The sequence below is a fragment of the Pseudorca crassidens genome, chromosome 14 (genome assembly GCF_039906515.1).
Source record: "Pseudorca crassidens isolate mPseCra1 chromosome 14, mPseCra1.hap1, whole genome shotgun sequence".
In the NCBI taxonomy this organism is placed as follows: domain Eukaryota; kingdom Metazoa; phylum Chordata; class Mammalia; order Artiodactyla; family Delphinidae; genus Pseudorca; species Pseudorca crassidens.
In genome coordinates, this window is record NC_090309.1 from 6286091 (window position 1) to 6300665 (window position 14575).

General features: G+C 48.9%; 1 protein-coding gene and 1 long non-coding RNA gene across 10 annotated transcripts in view; one reads left to right on the plus strand and one right to left on the minus strand.

Moving 5' to 3' along the window:
• Positions 1 to 943: 943 nt before the first annotated feature.
• On the minus strand, positions 944 to 10276 carry LOC137205868 (uncharacterized). Its single transcript, XR_010934333.1, has 3 exons — positions 9335 to 10276; positions 9044 to 9142; positions 944 to 1049 (listed from the first exon to the last, which is right to left on the minus strand). It is a non-coding gene; the product is annotated as an uncharacterized lncRNA (long non-coding RNA).
• Positions 10277 to 10412: 136 nt separating this feature from the next.
• Positions 10413 to 14575, plus strand: part of TBC1D8 (TBC1 domain family member 8) — a 121804-nt gene continuing 117641 nt past the window's right edge. For all 9 annotated transcript variants that reach the window (XR_010934331.1, XM_067704137.1, XM_067704139.1 and 6 more), the window contains exon 1: positions 10413 to 10690. Coding sequence is in view for 8 of the 9 variants with exons in the window: in XM_067704137.1 (XP_067560238.1) it covers positions 10564 to 10690 (127 nt within the window). In the remaining variant the exon portion in view is untranslated. The remainder of the gene's footprint in view (positions 10691 to 14575) is intronic.

The following is a 14575-nucleotide window of genomic DNA, read 5'->3' on the forward strand; positions in this document are numbered from 1 at the left end:
ACAGTGTAGGGGCTTCCCTGGTGGCGCAGTGGTTAAGAATCCGCCTGCCAATGCGGGGGACACGGGTTCGAGCTCTGGTCCGGGAAGATCCCACATGCCGTGGAGCAACTAAGCCCGTGGGCCACAATGACTGGGTCTGCGCTCTAGAGCCCGCGAGCCACAACTACTGAGCCCGTGTGCCACAACTACTGAAGCCAGCGCGCCTAGAGCCTGTGCTCCGCAACAACAGAAGCCACCGCAATGAGAAGCCCACGCACCGCAACGAAGAGTAGCCCTCACTCGCCACAACTAGAGAAAGCCCGCGCACAGCAACGAAGACCCAACACAGCCAAAAAATCTCAGGGAAAAAAAAAAAACCCAAAACACGGTGTAGGACTATATTGGGCTTTCTTTTTATGTTCAATACATGTTTGCGTTTGGTCTGTGACTTGCTTCCATTTAAACAAATTACCTTTTGTTAAGTGTATGGGGCTGGGGGTGGGGTGGGGGGACCCTCAGCCCTGACTTATCTCAAACCAGTGGTGGGTACTGACATTTACCAAAAAAGAATCTACCAGTTACGTATGACCACACTGACTAAGGTCTGTTTTCAATAGTGGTTCATGTGGTTAGGTCATGATTTGTGACTTACTAACCTCCTTTCCTGGATTTAAAAGTGAAAAATGAGTCCAGTGGCCTCTGCTGTTCTATGCTGCCCTGTGCTTGAGAGAATGTCTTCACCACCTGAAAGCACCTTCAGAACTGCCGGCAGAGAAAAGAGATGTCGCACGTGCGGCCAGGGCCAGGGTGGGATTAACCCAGAGGTGATTATAACAGTTGCCATTTGGAAGATGTACGTGGGGCAAGCCCTGTGGTAGGTGTGAGACTTCGCTTACCTTATTTAGGCCTTGTAACATCTCAGTGAGACGTGCATATTCCAATCAAGAAATGGAAACTGTAAGAGGTTAAGGAACTTGCCTGTGGTCTCACGGCTGGGAAATGGGGAAGCAGAATTTGGAATCCAGGTCTGCCTTCTTTGAAGCCCATGGAACTCGGGTGATGGATCTAATCTTCATCGAAAGTAATGGTAAGGAAAAAAAGTGATGTTACTCTTCTATGAATCAGACTGAAATCAACTAAGTGCACATTAACGGAGAAAGTGTTAGTTTGTGATTCAGAAAAGCTTAGGAACAAATGCTGGTTCTGCCACCTACCAGATGCGTGCTATTAGCAAGTGCTAAATTTTTCTATGGGCCTGAGTTTCCTCATCTGTAAAGTGGGACTCATTTTACTTTCTTTTCAAATGTATTGTGAAAAATGAGTGACATTGGAAATACAGCAAGCACTGTACTTAATGCATAGCGGTCCTCCTGTGTTCTTTCTCCCTTGGGGGAATGTCCCCTTGGTAAGACATGGAGGCAGATATTAAATTCATTCATCTTTGCATCCCAGGAATTTCAGACAGCGCTAGCCTGTTGAACATTCTCACTGAATGTTCTTTGACTTAACTGATCTAGAACGTATTCTGTGACTGACTGTGAGCAGGGCTTTGAGCCCACGGGGCAGAAGGCAGTGTTATAGGAATATGCGGACAAGCACAGGGGGACTTTCACTGCAATGTTAAGATCAAATGGGCAGTCAGGAGTGGAAATACAATCCATGCCCTAAAGGACAGGGCCACCCTTCACAGGATTCCTGATCCAAGAGGAAACAAAGTCGCGATTTGGAGAAGTCATAAAGCTAAATATGTGAGCCAACAGTCAAGTCAAATAGGAGGACCGGAAGTACTGTTCAAAAGAAAACCAGGGGCTTCCCTGGTGGCGCAGTGGTTGAAAGTCCGCCTGCCGATGCAGAGGACGTGGGTTCGTGCCCCGGTCCGGAAAGATCCAACATGCCGCGTAGCGGCTGGGCCCGTGAGCCATGGCCGCTGAGCCTGCGTGTCCGGAGCCTGTGCTCCTCAACGGGAGAGGCCACAACAGTGAGAAGCCCGCGTACCGCAAAAAAAAAAAAAAAAAGAAAAAAAAAGAAAACCAGTAATTTCACAAACATATATTGTTTAGGATTAAAAATTTTAAACTATTACATTTAGTATCTAATTGGAAACTAATGGAGGGTTACAGATAACAAAACTGACAATTTTATTAAGAATTAAATAGCATGGTTGTGAACAGAAACCAAACATGTTCTCTTAGGATTTCCTCAGTGCTTCAGGTCTAAGTCCTGAAATATTCAGTTTTTCATTTCCAATTCCTCTTTCGTTTTCAGTTTTTATCCATTGCATGTGTGAAGGGAAGATCAAGGGGCAAGAGAGGAGGTGAGAAGGAAATTGACATGGCAGTCTTGGCAGGGACATAGGAGTCAGGGCTGGGGGTCTAGAGAGGATTCCCAGCCCAGAGCCAACCCCAAGTAGAAGCAATGATGACATAGACGGACTTGTACATGCAGCTTCCCTCCACTCCCGGAGAAGAGGCTTTTAGTGTTTCTTAACAAACCTGTGGCCAATTTGGTCAGCCACCTGACAAAACCCTAGCTCTAACCGTAACCTGACCCTAAATCTAAGCAAATCGTGGTGATGAAGTTTTGATGAGTGGCGTGCTTTCATTTCATTTTTTTTTTTTTTTTTGCGGTGCGCGGGCCTCTCACTGTTGTGGCCTCTCCCGTTGCGGAGCACAGGCTCCGGACGCGCAGGCTCAGCGGTCATGGCTCACGGGCCCAGCCGCTCCGCGGCACGTGGGATCTTCCCGGACCGGGGCACGAACCCGCGTCCCCTGTATCGGCAGGTGGACTCTCAACCACTGCACCACCAGAGAAGCCCGCGTGCTTTCATTTCTTAATTCCCATCATTACACAGCAGGGCACGCTTCTGTGCCGGTGTCCCCATGTTTTGTCAGATGGCCAGTCAGAGCGGAGCAGACGGCCACTGGGGTTTGGGTGCTCTCAGAGCACAGACATGTGTCAGAGACCAGGCCTGCATCTACAGATATGCTTTGCCAAGGGTGTTAGACTAAGGGACTAGCATCTTTTCTTAAGGCCAGGCAGTATATTTAGTGGGGTGTTTGTATCCTTTGTAGGGGAGCACAAGTATCTTTGAAGTTCCTCTTGTCTTAACTTCTCTTTCCACTTTCCATCTTTCTACTATAGGGAAATAATTTCAGCATCTAGCAATCACGTCCCCCTTCTTCTAATTGCTAAAGTATAATTTTCAAAAAGTTAAAAGCATACCTCTTATTGCAAACATAAAACGAACACAGACCAACAATTTTATTCAACTCATTAATTAATGATGAAACCAGTAAGATGTTAAGACTAGTTCAAAGGAGAATCTGAAATAGGTACAGACGCAGATATTAGTGAAGAATGCTGAAGTGAATTTGCTAACATGCAAAACTGATTAATATCCTAGAGGGGGTATCTCTACGGACCGAAGTTTATTTGCATTGCTTTGGACAAGAATTGTTTGTATAACTATCCATTTTCTACATCTTTTTTTTTTTTTTTTTTTTTGCAGTACGCGAGCCTCTCACTGTTGTGGCCTCTCCCGTTGCGGAGCACAGGCTCCGGACGCACAGGCTCAGCGGCCAGGGCTCACGGGCCCAGCCACTCCGCGGCATGTGGGATCTTCCGGGACCGGGGCACGAACCCATGTCCCCTGCATCGGCAGGCGGACTCTCAACCACTGCGCCACCAGGGAAGCCCTACACGTTATCTTTTAAAGTGTACGATTCAGTGGTTTTCAGTATCTTCAGAATGTTAGGCCAGCATCACCCCATTTTCCAAAACATTTTCATCACTCCAAAGGAAACCCTGTACCCATAAAGCAGTTACTCTTAATTTCTCCCATTCATTCCTCCCCTCAGCCCATAGCAGCCACTAATCTACTTTCCATTTCTATGGATTTGCCTATTCCGGACATTTCATATAAATGGAATCATATAATATGTGCTTCTTCATGTCTGGTTTCCGTTTGGTATAGTGGGTGTCAAGATTCATCCATGTTGCATTGAGGCATATGCCAGTACTTCATTCATGGCTGAATAATACTCTGTTGTTTGGATATAACAGATGTTGTGTACCTATTCATCAGTTGTTGGACATTTGTGTTGTTGCCACTTTTTAACTATTACGAGTAATGTTGCTATGAACCTTCATGTAAATTTTTGTGTAAACATAGGTTTTCTTTCTTTTTTAAAAATTATTTATTTATTTATTTATTGGCTGCGTTGGGTCTTAGTGGGCTCTTCGTTGTGGTGTGTAGGTTTCTCTCTAGTTGTGGTGCGTGGGCTCCAGAGCACGGGCTCAGTAGTTGCGGCGTGTGGGATTAGTAATACCCCGTGGCGTGTGGGATCTTAGTTCCCCAACCAGGGATTGAACTGGCGTCCCCTGCATTGCAAGATGGATTCTTAACTACTGGACCACCCAGGGAATCCAGAACATAGGTCTTCAATGTTTTCATTCTCTTGGGTATATATACCTAGGAGTAGAATTGCTGGGTCAATAGTAACTTCATGTTTAACTTTTTGAGGAACTTTCAAACTGTTTCTCAAAGTGGCTACACCATTTACATTTCCAACAGCAATGTATGACAGTTCCAGTGTCACCAACACTTGTTAGTGTCCATGTTTTTTCTTCTTTTAATTACAGCCACCCTCGTGAGTGCAATGCGGTATCTCACTGTAGCTTTGATGTGCATTTCCCTGATGGCTAATGATGGTGAGCATCTTTTCATGTGCTTATTGTCTATTTGCATATCTTCTTGGGAGAAATCTCTGGCTATTTTCTTTTAATATTCCAGTTCACCAATGCACTTTGTGTGATTTACTGTTATACCTATGTGTGGAGTTCTCAGTTTCAGATATTGTATTGTTCCATTCTAGGATTTCTATTTGACCTCTGTGTGTGTGTATGTGTGTGTGTGTACACACACACACACACACACACACACACATATATATATATATATACATCTCCACTTCTTTGCTGAAATTCTCTATATTTTCATTGCAATTCTTGAACTTATTATTTACATATATTCTACTCTGTATCTGGTAACTCCAATATCTGGCTATTTCATGAATTTGTTACTAATAGGTTTTGTTCTTTTCTCTTGATTTTTAGTCATGTGGTCTTGTTTCCTCTTATGCCTGGTAATGTATTGATGCTGAATATGCAGTATGAAAGACCATGGAAAAAAAGTGAGTCTTTGGATGGTGTTATCATCTATTGGGAGAATTTGCTTTTGCTCCTGGTGGGTCATTAAGGGTGGGGGAAGCATTTGAATCAGGCATTGGGATGCTTGTGGGCTTGGCAGGTCTAGTCTTTGTGAAGGCTTGTCTTCTGGGTCTTCTCTACTCTGAGGAAGTAACACTTTGGGGATCCTAACTCCAGTTTTTATCTCTCTGGCCCTGTAAATGTCCAGAAGGTGTGCTTGGCCTCTTAGTCTCCGAGCTGCCACTTGGAATCTGCAAATACTTAGAGGGGAAGAACTTGATCATATGTCTGGCTCACCTCCTCAGATTCTTGCCACCTCAAGTCCTTGCTGCCACAGTTCTCTCATGACTCGAAGAAACAGATTTAAAAACAATACTTTGTCCAGGTTTATGGTGGTTTTCGGCAGGAGGATTGGTCTTTAACTGCCATTACTAGAAGAAGTTTCCCACATTTCTCAATGTCTTGATGAAGATGCATGTTGTGGTTGTAGGGTGGTGGTCTTGATGGCCAGGGGTATGGTATGCTTGTGGGGTGTTGGTTGAGTAGGTTGCATATAATATATCAACTCAAACATTCTAATCTCCTAAGCCCTCAAACCCTTTCCTTAGTCTACAATATGCCAGAGAAGTTTTAGCATCTCATCCTCATTGAATTTAGGCCATTATTAAATCCAGGCTTCAATAAACCAAGGAATCAAACCTTAGAGCCACTCAGATGTGCTGAATATAACACATTACATGAGGAGTCCCGAGTGAGTGTATGTACGTTTGTAAATCTTGCTGATTCCAACCTTACATTTCATCCCTCTTGGTGTAACACTGTAGATTCCATTCCCATACATGACCCTCAGCTTCCTCTCAATACACATGGGCAAGATATTCCAACTTCCTTGGTGTATAATCTACCTCCACCTCGTCCCCAGCCGATCTTGCGGTTTTCTTCTGGGCTCAGCTGGGAGTTTATTCTTGCTATGGGCCCGGAGTCAATGAGGTGCAGTGTGGGCAGGTTTTGAGAACGGGCATCCAGATGGGAGACAAAGGCCCCAGGTGAAAGGTCTTCTTGTGAGTGATTGCTAATTTCCTTAAACAGGGGAAGAGGGGCTGCTTCTGTAGGCAAGGGAGGCTTGGGGTTCAGGAGCTCAGCTTTTTAAAACAATTTAATAATATATTAGTATTATTTGTTCAGCATCTCTAGAATCTACAATTATGTTTTTTACTTGCATTTATGAAGCTCTATTTTGAATCTTCCCCCCTCCCTCTTTCTTTCTCTTTCTATTGATCAGTCTTTCTAGAGAGGGTATTAATTTTTCAATATCCAACTTTTGGGTTTATCTGTTTTCTCTATTATTTATTTATTTATTTAGGCTGCACCGGGTCTTAGTTGTGGCATGTTGGATCTTCATTGAGGCATGCGGGATCTTTGTTGCAGCATGCAGGATTTTTACTTGTGGCATGTGGGATCTTTTAGTTGCGGCATGAGGACTACTTAGTTGCGTCATGTGAACACTTAGTTGCGGCATACACGATCCCCTGACCAGGGATCGAACCCAGGCCCCCTGCATTGGGAGTGCAGAATCTTACCCACTGGACCACCGTGGAAGTCCCTCTATTACACATTTGTTTTAATAAATTTTGTTGATAATGTTTTGGATAATTTTGTCAATATATGTTCTAATTCTGTTGTTCTCTGTCTCCTCTTCATTTCTTTGAGTTTCTGCATTCAACTTTTTAAAAAATTGAGATATAGTTGACATAAAACGCTGTGTAAGCTTATGGTGTACAACATACTGATCTGATACATTTATACTGCAATATGATGGCCATTGTAGCATTAGCTAACACCTCTGTGGCATCACATAATTATCACTTTGTCTGTGTCCACCCAAATATTCCCATCACAATCTATGGTCCTGCTCCTTTGTGGTCAATGTCCTAATCTTAGCAAGAGAATTTGCTGAGGTTGAACACTTAAACTTTGCAGTAAAGGGAAAAGAATCTGAAAGAGAATGGACGTAACTATCTATCTGAATCACTGTGCTGTACACCTGAAACTAATACAATATCGTAAATCAACTATACTTCAGTAAACCACCCCCCCCCAACTTTGCAACAACTTTGTAACCTGAACAATTATATTTAGGATCTGAGGATGACCCCTGTGTGTCCTGCAGCTGTACCCTATAAAGGATTCTTTGAATGTCACCATATCTGTATATTGAGATTGAAATTTAAAACTTCATGCTTATTTAAAAAAAAAAAAACTCTTCAGGGCAGTCAGAAACAGCCATCTCACTCTACACTCTTTGTAATTATCATCATTATCATAGCAATCAGTGTAACAGCAGCAACGGCCCTCCACGCCTTGTCCCCTATCTGCCCGTCACACTACCACCAGGGCTCACTTGAGTAATCCTGTGGCCGCTATGTCGCAGATTAGCACACCCCTTTTGCTCCCAATGCGTGCACAAATATGTGAGTAGCCCAGCCAGAATTCCATATTGAGGAACTGTGTGTGCTGGGGGCCTTCCTGGCGTCAGTCAAGGTCCTGGCAGGAAACAGAACCCAACTCAAGAGACCTGCTACTGAGCAGGCATGGGCAAGATTAGGAAGCCACCTGTATGAGTTTGCTAGGGCTGCCATAACAAAGTACCACGAAGTACGTGGCTTAACAACAGACATTGTCTCACACTTCTGGAAATCCGAGATCAAGGTTGGTTCCTTCTGAGGGAAGGATCTGTTCCAGGCCTCTCTCCTAGCTTCTGGTAGTTCTTTGGCTTGTGATGGTCTAACTCCAATCTTCACATGTAATCTTCACATGCTGTTCTCCCTTTGTGCCTGTCTGTGTCCAAATTTCCCATTTTATAAGGACACCAGTCATACTGGATTAGGGTCCACCCTAACGAGCTCATTGTAACTTAATTACACCTTCAATGACCCCATTTCCAAATAAGGTCACATTCTGAGATACTAGGGATTAGGGCTTCAACGTATGAGTGTTTTGGGGGACACCCCTAACACCAACCTTGAGTGCCCAGGGATGAGTGACAGTGGGAAGCTGTTACCACCTGTGCTGGATACTCTCCACTGGCCCCTCCAGTTCCCCTCTCCAACCTTCACCTTGCCCTGTGCCCAGAAGCCCAATCTCTACAGATGGCATCGCCTGGGCTCCCTTGCCTTTTGGCTTCTATTTGACTTGGCTAATGGGCACAGGCAGGAGCCTCGTGGGTGGGAGGAGAGAGAGGTCAGTGCACCATACCCCACAGGACCCTTCCCATCCTCTCCCAGCTGCTTTCATAGATCACTTTCAGTGATTTAATGTCATATAGTTTATATTTACTATTTGGCAGATGTTAAGAGCTTAATAATGTTTAAAATATGGGTGAGTGTATATGTGGATTGTTGCACTTCCAAGAACTTCTGTACACTTAGTAATAATAGCTGACATTTATTATGTTTGTTCTAAGCACTTGAATATATTATACACTGGATAGTACCTATAAAGGAGGTGCTATGATTATCCCAATTTTAGAGCTGAGTAGACTGAGACTCCCTGAGTTTCCTATCTTGCCCAAGGTCAAGGTTGCACAGTGAACTAGTAGCAGGAATGGGATTTGATCTAGGGCAGTCTGTCCCTAGAGGTATGCCCTAAACCACAAAGACATATGTGCTGATCTGCTCACTAGACGTGCCCTCCCGACTTGACCTTGCGCCAAACACGTTCATTTTCCAAGCCCCAGTCAAACCACGGCTGTTCTGCGGGGTCTTCTCAGTCCCCTCCCAGAGGAACTGACCCTTCATTCTGTGCACCCCACTGTCCCCAGCATGACGCCCACGACACTTTGTGCCTGCTTTCCTACCTGAGTCCTTCAGGGCAGGGAACCCTGTTCCACTCATGTCCGCAGTTCCAGGGCCTGGCAGCGCATCTGACCGTCGGGGGTGGGTGCCGGCAACTATTCCTGGAAGGAATATTTTCTAGTCACCCCTGCCCACCCTGAGCGCTCTGCGGCACCCAAGTCCCCCTGGGAACAGCTGACTCCCTCCCTCAGTTGTGCTCAGGGGATATTTGTCCATGGCCTGCACTTCTGGACCACAGCTGCCCCTGCCCCCTGGGTGGGCGGTCCCGTTTGTCCTGGGCACAGGGCTCTTACCTGGCTTCTCACATGCTGGGTCAGATATGGGTTTCTGATCCTCTACAGACAGATTCCTTGGCCTCCAGTGAAGCAGTTCTACTCAGTTCCCAGGAATCTTGTGGGAGCTTTACTTCAGTTTTGTCCCAATTAAGTCACATGTTGTCAGGGGTCCCTTTGTCAAAACCCGAGGGTCATGTTGGAGTTTCCTTCCCTCTCTTTCTAGGATGTTGGATTTAACTGCTTCCTTGAGGAGACGCCTCGGAGTCCCCCTCAGCTGTTCAAGGCCAGCGTCCACGTGTCTATTTCTACCACGCTTTGAGGAAATACTTTTAAAGCCCTACCTGCATATTCGCTATAGCTTTTCTTTACTATCACCTACTCCATACTTCCCAGCTTTTCAATTCTCTGAGAACCAGCGTGCCTGGTTTCGTTCCTGGGTAGGGGACCTGCAGGGGAGCCCTAATATCGGCATCTTCTGTGCCCACGAGGGGCGTCCGGTGTTGAGTTTGGCGTGAACCTTGCCGCAGGGTCCTACAACATCGCCGCTTCTTCAGCAGCTCCGAGGGATCCCTCGTGAGATCACGGAAAACGTACGCTCAGCGTTTAAAAAATTCGGAAAATAATTTTTAGCTTTTAACGCTGTTTTTTGGTTATTTGTAAAAACGTTTCTTGTTATTTTAAGTGCCGTGTTATTCCAAACACACGTGGATTTCCTGGGGTGCATTCTGTCCCCCCTAAGATAAATGCCCTAGCTCGGCAAACTGCAGCTGGGACAACAAGATGTCTTTTTCACCATCGCCTCCTCTTCCTCCTGCTGCTCTCCGGGCTGTCTCCCCGCAGGGGCGTTGGAGAGAAGAGGGGCCGCGGCGCCCCCCGCGAGCGTAGGGGGAGAGGCGGGGAGCCGGGCAGCCGGGATTGGACTTCCTCCCTCCACTCCGGAACTGCGCTGGAGCCGCCGGGACTCGGAAACCCTGGCGGCGCCGCAGGAGCCGGCGGGGTGGGCGGGGCGCGGCCGGTGGGCGGGGCTAGCCGAACCCGTGGGCGGGGCCGGGGCGGGGCCTGCGCGCTGGCTGCGCGGGCCGCGAGGGGCGAGCTGCGCCCGCCGCGCTCCCCGGACTCAACGAGCGCAGGGCGCCGGCTGGCTGCGCTCCCTCCGCCGCCGCCGCCTCCTCCTCCTCCCGAGTGGGCTCGGCCCGGCGGCCAGGGCGATGTGAGCCGGGGCCCGCGGGCGCGGCCGGACCTCCGCGATGTGGCTCAAGCCTGAGGAGGTGTTGCTGAAGAACGCCTTGAAGCTCTGGGTGACTCAGAAGAGCAGCTGCTACTTCATCCTGCAGCGGCGCCGCGGCCACGGCGAGGGGGGCGGCCGGCTCACGGGTAAGGGGCGCGCCGGGGCGGGTGGGCGCAACGGCCGGGCCCGGACCTCGCTCCCCGCCAGGCCCGCGGCCCCAGTCCGGGGCTGCGGCGCAGGTGGCGGTTTTGTGGGAGACGCCGGGCCGGCCCTGCCTCGGGCTTGTTTTCCTTTCTTCTGCCTCTCTCCTGCAAGCTCCCGTCGAGGTGGTGGCAGAAGGGACTTGCGGGCTCGTGCATTTTCCCGGGCGGGGCAGGTGCCTTCGCCGCCTGGCCCGGTGACCGCCCGGAGGCCAGGCTTGGCTCGGGAAGCGAAGGAGAGACGCCGGCTGGAGCGAGGGCCGCCCGGGGAGGAGCGGGGCCGTCGTGCGGGGCCAGGTGACAGCGGGTGCGCCCCGGCCATCTGGACGCGCCCGAGGCTCCAGGTGGTGTCGCGGCTGGGGACACACGGCCGGCCCACGGTGGGGCGCAGCTCGGGAGGCTCTGGCAATCCGGGACTGCCGGGCGGGTGAACGGGGCGGGCCGGGCGGGCCTGGGACGGTCTCCACGCCCGGGGGAGGAACGCAGGTGGTACGAATCGCGAGCTCGTGATCTTAATAGCAGAACTGAGCAGGTCAGTTCCCCGCCCCCATCCCTTCACTTTCCTCCTGGGAATGAAAGGAGGAAAAAAACTCAGGCTTGTAAAATTTATTTTAAAAAAAACATTTTTTTTCCTCTAAAAGTTACGGTCCAAAACTCCTTGAAAATCAGGCCTTTGGATAACTTGCATTAGCTGGGACACCTGTTTAAAAGGTCAACAGAGGAACAATATGAGGCTTTTCCAGTTGTATCTAGGGAAGCTATATGGAATTTCAGATTTTGGAATCTGAAATAAGAGGGACTTTAGATCTTCCCATTTTGTCCCTCCTTATGCCAAGGAGGAGACCAGGGCGGGGGAGAGGGCAGTCAAGGGGACGAGCTTGGATCCCTGGGCCCATTGTTGGTGACTGCTGCCTGTTTATTCTGGGGGAGGCCCTCCTGGAGTAAAGGCTACGGGGAAATGCGATTCATACGTCCTGAAAGGGCAGAACCAGGGCTTTACCCTTCCCATACTTTAGGCCGGGGAGGCCGGAAAGCAGGCAGTTGGATTCGGTAGGGAGGGTAGACTTCACTGAGCCTCAAGGAGTCAGCCGGAGTTGGTGGGATTTCTGGATGGAAGGGGCAGTGGGGTGACCTGTGGTCGTGGTGGGCAGCAGGTGGGCCTGCTCTGCGAGCTCTGTGAAGCTCTGAGTGGGGGAGTTAGTGTAGGAGGTTGGGTGGGCCTCCTGGGCCCCTGGGCAGCACAGTGACACTTAGTGCCTGGGCTCTCGGGAAACGGAGGCTGGTGGCGCCCTGTGGGGCTCATCAGAGGCGAAGAGGCCAGAGGAGGGGTTCATCTCCCCAGTCCTTTGAAGGCTGTGTATCTTAATCATTGATGCGTTAAACACAGCACCTGGGCTATAAATGGTCTCCTTTAGTAGAGGGTGAGGACAGGGCTTGAAGATTTGTGACACAGCAAACATAGGAACGTCGGTCCAGCAAATGTTCATTGACTTAGTTCGGCGCACACTGACTGTGGGAAGCTCCTCCTGTGGCTACTTTGGGAAGGACTTCAGGTTATTCACCATCCAGCAGGGGAGGTGGGTCCAGACCTGGAGGGCAAAGCCTCAGATCCCGTGCCTGATGGAGGTTCAGGATGCCTTCCCTGCTGGAGAGCCTGCTTTGAGGTCCAGTCTGTCTGAGATGAACTCAAAATGATGCTCTCACTCCTGCTGCATTCCAAAGTCAAGCAGGGCTGTAGCGCCTGTGCCTTTGGGCTTTACTTTGGTTTGGGTTTGCTGTGAGTATGCACAATTTTCTTATTCTTTATTTATTTTTTTAATTTATTTTTTGGCTGTGTTGGGTCTTCGTTGCTGTGCCCAGGCTTTCTCTAGTTGCGGTGAGCGGGGGCTTCTCCTTGCAGTGGCTTCTCTTGTTGCGGAGCACGGGCTCTAGGCACATGGGCTCAGTGGTTGTGGCTCGCGGGCTCTAGAGCGCAGTCTCAGTAGTTGTGGCGCACGGGCTTAATTGCTCCACGGCATGTGGGATCTTCCCGGACCAGGGCTTGAACCTGTGTCCCCTGCATTGGCAGGCAGATTCTTAACCACTGCACCACCAGGGAAGCCCCCAATTTTCTTATTCTTGAAGGCAGTAAGATTGGCCAAAAAAGGGAGGAAAATTCCCCACAAAAAGACCCCTGGCACTTTGCTTTATTTCTTGGAGACTCAGAACCTCCTGGTGATTGTGAAAGGGTGGCATCCCCTACGGCAGCTGAACACTCCACCTTTGGACATTTAGCCGGGGAGCCAGTGGCTGTACCAGTTAGGCAACCCTGTTACCACATCCTCCGATGGCTGGTCTTACTGGGGCTCTTACGAATGTTGTAAAATGAAAACACGTGACACAGAGGCCAGCTCCATGTTGGTGGCGGTTGTCAGAAAACATAGAATTCTAATTTGTCAGATATTTAGCAATTTATTTCAAAGATTTAAAGGTTAAACTGAGTTTATCTCTGAAATCAATGGGTGTGCATTCTGACTGGTTTTAGGCTTTTCTTTGGAGAGAAGCGAGTAGAGGATGATTAAGAGGGCTGGAGATAAAATGTAAAGGAGCAGTAAAAGGAAGTGTCTCTTCTTGTATTGCGATGCTGAGTTTGAGATTAGGTAGTACGGGCTTAAAAATGTGAGGTCTCCATTGGTGTTTAAAGTAATCTGACATGTTGAAAACTTGCCCACCCTCAGAAATAGAAGGCTCTGTTTCATTGGAGGATTGTAATTCGTCCTCCTGCTTACACACACACACACACACTCCCTATACACATCTCCAGGTTTATTTTCCCCACAGCCCTTTCTAATATACAAAATATTTATTTTGTTCATTGTTTCCCTTACTAAATTGTCTGGTCTATGAGGGCAGGTATTTTACCTGTGATGGTGCCTAGCCCTGCGTAAATGCTCAGTTAACATTTGTGGGATGAATAGATGGTTGAGTCCATGCATGAATGATGGAGCCCACTTCTTTTCTCAAAAGTTGGTTGGGTGTGGAGGCCCAGCTTTCAGACTGAGCTGATCACATGGGCCAGGAAACATGCCCTCTCTCTCCTCGGCTTCCTGTGTACCTGCAGGCTGACCCACCCAAAAGCTGGAGAGAGTGGGTGGGAATTGAAACCTCCTGTCTGTTTTTGTAGCTTCTCCTTTGAGGGTAAAGGAGCGGGGCACCAGCCTCTCAGGTGACTTCAATTACCAGCCCCAGGGACCCGCTTCGAGAAGGAGATCCTGGGCTGGGGAGGGGGCAGGTGGTGGTGGAAGGCAGTGACCTTCGCTTCCAGTGTGAACATGGTGTGGCTGAACACAGTATTGTAAGATGTTTCCACAACTCCCCTGACAGTGATTTTTGCTGCCCTGGAAGGGAGGAAGTGAAGTTATACAGTGTTCCCTTGGATATGGTCTCCAGCCTGTGGGAATATTTCTTATAAAAGTGCAGCTCTGGGAGAACAGAGTGGGAGCAGTTAGCCTTTGGGAGGTGGTGGGCAGAAGGACACCCAGCATCACTGCCCACCCCACCCCCCACCCCCGGGGGTCTCTGATGCACTTAAAATGAGCAGCATGAATGAAACTTTAAAGACCGATGGGCTTCCCTGGTGATGCAGTGGTTAAGAATCCGCCTGCCAATGCAGGGGACACAGGTTCGGGCCCTGGTCCAGGAAGATCTCACATGCCGCAGAGCAACTAAGCCTGTGCGCCACAACTACTGAGCCTGCGCTCTAGAGCCCGCGAGCCGCGTGCACCACAAATACTGAAGCCCACGCGCCTAGAGCCCGTGCTCCGCAACAAGAGAAGCCACTGCAGTGAGAAG